General features: G+C 43.8%; 1 protein-coding gene across 2 annotated transcripts in view; it reads right to left on the minus strand.

The window, feature by feature from the left end:
* The window catches only part of tbrg4 (transforming growth factor beta regulator 4), a 16,573-nt gene that overhangs the window by 1,769 nt on the left and 7,304 nt on the right, over window positions 1–7,500 (minus strand). For both annotated transcript variants that reach the window (XM_080858482.1, XM_080858481.1), the window contains exons 8-11: window positions 7,121–7,265; window positions 6,025–6,261; window positions 5,178–5,289; window positions 4,775–4,889 (exon numbers count right to left, since the gene is read on the minus strand). In XM_080858482.1, the coding sequence (XP_080714608.1) occupies window positions 4,775–4,889; window positions 5,178–5,289; window positions 6,025–6,261; window positions 7,121–7,265 (609 nt within the window). The remainder of the gene's footprint in view (window positions 1–4,774; window positions 4,890–5,177; window positions 5,290–6,024; window positions 6,262–7,120; window positions 7,266–7,500) is intronic.

The raw sequence follows: 7,500 nt of genomic DNA on the forward strand, positions 1-7,500 counted from the left end.
ACACACAAGTCAGATCATTCCACATTCCACAATCATTAGACAAGATCTACTGTGTGTGTGTGTGTGTGTGTGTGTGTGTGTGTGTGTGTGTGTGTGTGTGTGTGTACATAAACATCATTAACTCTAGCCATTCATAGTACACACAAGTCAGATCATTCCACATTCCACAATCATTAGACAAGATCTACTGTGTGTGTGTGTGTGTGTGTGTGTGTGTCTGTACATAAACATCATTTCCACTGGAAGAGACCCCCAACCCTCAACTGTCTATTCAGTCATCGGATTCATCAGACACATCATTCACTTCCAAATCACCTCGGTTTGGTCCATCATTCTGCAAGGTTTGTTCAACGGAATGGCATACCGACCCACTCACCCCCGATGTGTACCGACCCAATCACCCCCGATGTGTACCGACCCAATCAACCCCGATGTGTGTGTGTGTGCAGCACCGTGTCTGATGTGTTACGACCCACTCAACCCCGATGTGTGTGTGTGCAGCACCCACTCAACCCTGATGTGAGGGGGGGGTGGAATTAGCCGTGTTTGGGAAATTCCAGGCGGCTCATGGTAAGCGGCCTGGCTGGGCCCCCAGCGTAAGGAGATTGGCCTACTTACAGCAGACGTCTCAGGGCCTAGCGCAGAAAGTTGCTATATATACACACCAAAAATTAGCGGGGGGTCTTTAGCGCCTCGCAGCTCATCTGCATTAGCGGCACGGCTAACTCACAAAGATGGATTACCAACGCGGCTAATTATCACCCCGGCAAGGTTCCACGGCTGGCAAAGAGGAACACTCTGACTATTAACCTGAACAGCAAGCCTGATGCAAAGCCAGTAGTCAAACTAACAAAAACAGAAGAAAAAAAAACATTTACTGTGAAGAACAAACCTGCACGCAGAAAACCAAGAGAGAAGCATAATGTCTACTACAGGAAACGAACACGACTATGGGCACTTGTAGCCTAATGTCTACTACAGGAAACGAACACAGACTATTGGCACTTGTGGCCTAATGTCTAAACAAACACATACTATGGGCACTTGTAGCCTAATGTCTACTATAGAAAACAAACACGTCTATGGGCACTTGTAGCCTAATGTCTACTATAGAAAACAAACACGTCTATGGGCACTTGTAGCCTAACGTCTACTACAGAAAACAAACATGTCTATGGGCACTTGTAGCCTAATGTCTACTACAGAAAACAAACATGTCTATGGGCACTTGTAGCCTAATGTATGCTACAGAAAACATACACAGACTATGGGCACTTGTAGCCTAATGTCTACTACAGAAAACAAACATGTCTATGGGCACTTGTAGCCTAACGTCTACCTACAGGAAACAAACACAGACTATGGGCACTTGTAGCCTAATGTCTACTACAGAAAACAAACATGTCTATGGGCACTTGTAGCCTAATGTCTACTACAGGAAACAAACACAGACTATGGGCACTTGTAGCCTAATGTCTACTACAGAAAACAAACATGTCTATGGGCACTTGTAGCCTAACGTCTACCTACAGGAAACAAACACAGACTATGGACACTTGTAGCTTAATGTCTACTACAGAAAACAAACATGTCTATGGGCACTTGTAGCCTAACGTCTACCAACAGGAAACAAACACAGACTATGGGCAGATTTACAGATGAAACAGGAGACCTCGGCTTTTAAGTGCTTTTAAAAAAAGAAATGTGCGGTATACATTCTTTGCTGTACACATTCTTTGCGGTACAAATTAACTAACATTTCATTGTTTCCTTTCTCTTGTCTGTATGTGATGCTACCTTTTTTGCGTGACCAAACTCTCAAGTCAAGTCAAAGCAACTCATTTTCTCACACAATTTCAGAGCATACCACTGAGGCCATGATAAACAAAGGAGGGCGCAAATTCTCTAGACAGCACGTACATCTGAGCAAATGGAAACTCTCCAGTTGTGTTAGTGCGACTACATGTACAGTACAAGTCAAAGGTTTGGACACACCTTCTAATTTTTTGAGAAATGTCTTTACTTTTATTATTTTCTACATGGTAGATAACACTTTTTGTTAAGTACATGATTCCATATGTGTTCTTTCATAGTTTAAATGTCTTCAGTATTAATCTACGATGTAGAAAACAATAAAAGTAAAGAAAAACACTTCTCCATAAAATGAAAGGTGTGTCCAAACTCTCTAGACAGCACGTACGTATGAGCAAATGGAAACTCTCCAGTTGTGTTAGTGCGACTACGTGTCTAAGAACACCTGGGCTGTCTCCTCAACAAGGTTAGATTAAAGACACTGGCTACTTAAGCAACTCAATTTAATGAACTTAGGAATAACAACACCCTGGAGCCCACCTGGAGAGTGTCCAATTGCTCAGACGTCAGTACGTGCCGTCTAGAGAGTTTGCATCCTCCTTAGGCAAGCTGTGCCAACTTTCTGTCTGTGTTTTTAGACATGGCAAACTCTAAGCCCCATTTTTTTAAATAAATAAATGAAATACAAATGTCGTCTAATACACATAACAGTGTTTTAAATGCAATTAGTTAGAAAAAGCCAACACAATCCCTAATGAATCGATTTGGAAAACCTGAACAACAACAACGCTATAGCCTGACTATATGTGACAAGTGCAGGTACAAAAACAAGCATGATCTAAGTGGCTGAGGTTTATCTCTTAAAATAACACCCTATCCCCACAGAGCACTAAATCACAAATTGAGGAGTGTGTGTGTGTGCATCTGTCTGTCTGTCTGTCTGTCTGTCTGTGTGTGCGTATGTCTGACTGTGCATCTGTCTGTGCGTCTGTCTGTCTGTCTGTGCATCCATCTGTGCACAGTCAGTGCCAACTCTGTAAGCTCTAAAACATTTGTTTTATCTGAAAACAGTGTTAAGGTATTGCTAAGAGTGGTCCAGGCCAACCTTACAAAAGTATCTCTTACAGAAAGTTGAATTAGCTAAGGACATTCTATGAGACACCTCAAAACATTGAGGTACAGCTTAAGATATAACTTACTAATGACGTAGCTTTAAGAAGGATTTGAGAAACCCTGCCCAGGTCAATCTGCCCCCATTGAAACCGTGAGCACATATAACATGTCATACCCTCTCATCCTACGTCTGTCTTACCATCTGTCCCTGCCACAAGATGTCTCTATGTCTCTTCCTCCAAGACACTTCCTTTAAGGCAGGGGTCTCAAAATCAGGCCCGCAGGCCAAATCCGGCCCCCCAAGCGATTTTATCCGGCCCTCAAAGTTCCATTTATTAAAAAAAAAAGAGGGAAGTTCAATTGGTGAGCCTCTTTTCTCACTTTTTCCCTGGTAACCTCTCCCTCACCATGTTTGCCTGTAAATGTAGCGAATGAAGCTAAATGATACATGTATCTATTTACTGAAACCCTCACACTCAACCCCCCCTCCCCTCTGTGATAACTCGCTCTTCCAGTCCAAAGGGAGCACAGTGAGGCGTTAGGTTGACACCATGACACCATGACACACACATCACACACAGCAAACAAACACAAACCAGCAGGAGGTTAGCAGCACGTAGCCTTGGCCTCTGCCAGCTGTCGTGAGGAGGTGACTGATCCGAAATAGCTCGTTAAACTAATTCTATGAAAATTCTAGCGACATTAGCGGAATCAGCATGAGGTCTGCTCGTAGAGCTCGCAGGTAATGGGTGAGGACACACAAGCTGGCCTCTGACTACAGGGATGAAGACTGAGTGCAGTGAAACCAGCTCAGGATGCAAACAAGGCCTCAAGCTGCTTTCTTTTGTGATAGGTAGTGTGTCACATGTAGGGTGGCATATGTAGAATTTGCATGAACTAAAGAGACCATAAGCAGCACTACATTTCTATTTTCCCTTTTGATTCTTTTAATCCGATTCAGGTCAACAAATCGATTCTAAACCGATTATCGATACTAAACTGATAAAACGATTATCGATGCATCTCGATTTTTAAAACATTTGAGTTTGCTACTCAGAGGTTGCGAATCACTTCCTACTTTGTGTTTCATAATTACAGAAAATCAACAGATGAATAACCTTCTCTATTTTTTTTATAAGAGAAAAAGCGTTTCCTTGTCACAATTATGACTTTTATATGATCAATTCAATAATCGATGCAGCTTGCATTTCAACACAAAATGGATGTAGAAAAAAATAAATCGATTATGATCTTTTCTGAATTGTTCTAGAGAGAATCGCGAGAACTTGAAGACTCAATTTTTTTCCCACCCTTTACTGTCACTGTCACATCCAGCTGTTATTCCCACCCCACTGTCACTGTCACGGTCACATCCAGCTGTTTTTCCTCTTGCCATCTATTTCACCTTTCTTCTCCCTGAAGCGAATCCTCCCTCCTCTCTTCCTCCATCTCCTAATGTACCCTTGTCTCTCTACGTACCTCTATTCCTCTCATCCCTTCCTCCATCTCTTCATTTCCTCATGTCTCTCTACGTACCTCTATCCCTCTCACCCCTCATCTCTTCCTCCATCTCCTAATGTTCCCTTGTCTCTCTACGTACCTCTATTCCTCTCCCCCCTCATCCCTTCCTCCATCTCCTAATGTACCCTTGTCTCTCTACGTACCTCTATTCCTCTCACCCCTCATCCCTTTCTCCATCTCCTAATGTCCCCTTGTCTCTCTACGTACCTCTATTCCTCTCATCCCTTCCTCCATCTCTTCATTTTCCCTTGTCTCTCTACGTACCTCTATTCCTCTCCCCCCTCATCTCTTCCTCCATCTCCTAATGTCCCCTTGTCTCTCTACGTACCTCCACCAGATGGAAGCCAGCTAGCTGGAGGTGCCGTTTCTGCATGGCAAAGCGACCCAGAAGCCCCTTGGTCCTCAGGACGAAGTTAGGGAACTCCCATGCCACGAACCCCATCCTGTATGCGTTGATGCGAGAACAAGAGACAGACAGTCACACACAAACACACACACACACACACACACTCAGTTAAACATTTCATTTAACATTATGTTGTTAACACCATTTTAAAAATCTCAAAGAAAAGGAAAAACACTAAATGTAAATATGTGCTTGTAGTATGTATATGTGTACGTGTGTGTATATATATGTAATGTATTTATGTATGTAGGTAGGTACGTGGGTATGTATGTATGTGTGTGTGTGTGTGTGTGTGTGTTTCCTAAGTACGGTGTGAACCAGTCACCTCATTGCTCCCTCAGGTAAGGGCTTATCCCCGCCTCCTCCAGGTAAGTGTGGGGCAGTAAGGGTGTCCAGCTCGATTGGCTTACTCTCAGAGTCTAGAATCAGCTCGCCATCTGATTAAAACACACACACACACACACTCTCAGAGTCTAGAATCAGCTCGCCATCTGATTCACACACAAAACCAAGAGGTTTTACTGACGCGTCTAGCTAAAACAAGACAGGGTTATTAGGTGCACACTACCTCTAGTGTAATGATGACATCATGAATATGATCAAGAGTAAAACAGGATGTAGTGGTGATGTCACTTTGACAACTTATAATGTCAACAAAAAAAACAAAAAAAACACTTAAGACTATTAACTTCTATTAAGGATTGAAGGTAATACATGTAACTTTTACGATGTATTAATATAAAAAATAAACAGATGTCCTATGTCACTATCTCATAGGCCAGGACGACCAGCTGCCTTTAAAAAGATCCACCTAAAAAAACTGTTTAGGATTACAAGATTTGCAGCAGATTTCAAGACAGCAAGACAACTTGAAGTGCCAAACATCACCATCCATACTTCATCTGGCATCATGTTGGGCCAAAACACACACACACACACACACACACACACACACACAGCAGGGGAGCACACATATGCTTCTGACCTAGAGACCAGCCACACACACACATACACACCTCAGAATATACAGTACACACACACACACAAACACACCTCAGAATATACAGTACACACACACACACAAACACACCTCAGAATATACAGTACACACTCACACACACACACACACACACACACACACACACACACACACACACACACACGCTTCTGACCTAGAGGCCAGCCGTAGCAGGTGGCGATGGATGTGCGCAGGGTGTTGGGCTTGGCGTCGGTGAGGCTGGTGAGGGCGGCGTGGAGGGCCGTCTGGAGCTGGGAGGGGGGCGAGGTGCGGGGGGGCTCAGGGGGCGGGGCTGAGCTGGGGACGGAGGAGCCGAACCCCCCCAGGATCCTCTCGGCCGTGATCTGCTGCAGTTTCACACGGTAGTTCTCCACACGGGCCACACTGCCGACTGCCGTGTGTGTGTGTGTGTGTGTGTGTGAGTGTGTGTGTATATATGTGTGTGTGTGTATGTGTGTGTGTGTGTGAGTATGTGAGTATGTGTGTATATATGTGTGTGTGTGTATGTGTGTGTGTGTGTGAGTATGTGAGTATGTGTGTATATATGTGTGTGTGTGTGTGAGTGAGTATGTGAGTATGTGAGTATGTGTGTATATGTGTGTGTGTGTGTTGTTGTTGTTGTTGTTGAGGGAGAGATGGCAAGTGTAGAGTTAGAGAAAGAAAAAGTACGGTTAGGACATCTTAAAACATAATCTGCTCCAATCAATACAAACCTCAATGATCCACCAAGGGAAATTACAGTTCATTACTCGTTTACATCTAATCGTCCAATGACTATCCACGACGCTGGGTAATCTAAGTACTAAATGTGTTTCACTGACCCAGTTACACTGAAAACGTAGGTTTCTAGAAATTAGGTAATTATTCAGTGCAGTGTATTCCTGGGTGTATACTATTACACAATAATGCCACCTTGTGGTTGACTGATGTACTGCACATATGGTGCTGTCGGTAGAGCATTGCTGCCTTCCAACCATTTAATTCCCAGGATGCCTTTGTAAGTCGCCTCAGACAAAAGTGTCTGCTAAATACCACACATCTACTTCAGATGAAAGCTATTAAACCTTCAGGAAATCAGTAATTGTTGTTCTATTATTTCACACTGTACGTCTTCCTAAACAGGCATAAAACCACCACAGATATGCAGAAACATAATTACATTAAACATGGAGGAAAAGACATATTGTCACAAGGACAGATACATAAACACACACACACACACACACACACACACACACACACACACACACCTTTGAGTTTCTCCTGGAAGCTGGGCTGTGTGAAGGCGGTGAGGTACTCTGGTTTGACCTGTTGCATCACACACAGGGACCACACCACGTCCACCTGCAGGAAGGGCTCCAGGTGGGGCAGTGTGTCCTTGAGAGCGGAGTGCACCTGCATCCACAAACACAGGTTAACACACACACACACACACACACACAGACACACACCACAAACACATCACATACACACACAACACACACACACACACCACTCAAACAACACTCACACACAACACACACACACACACACAACACATACACACACACACACACACACACACACACACACACACACACACACACACACACAGAGACACACACACACACACACACACACACACACACAC

The sequence above is a fragment of the Sprattus sprattus genome, assembly GCF_963457725.1.
Source record: "Sprattus sprattus genome assembly, chromosome: 19".
In the NCBI taxonomy this organism is placed as follows: domain Eukaryota; kingdom Metazoa; phylum Chordata; class Actinopteri; order Clupeiformes; family Clupeidae; genus Sprattus; species Sprattus sprattus.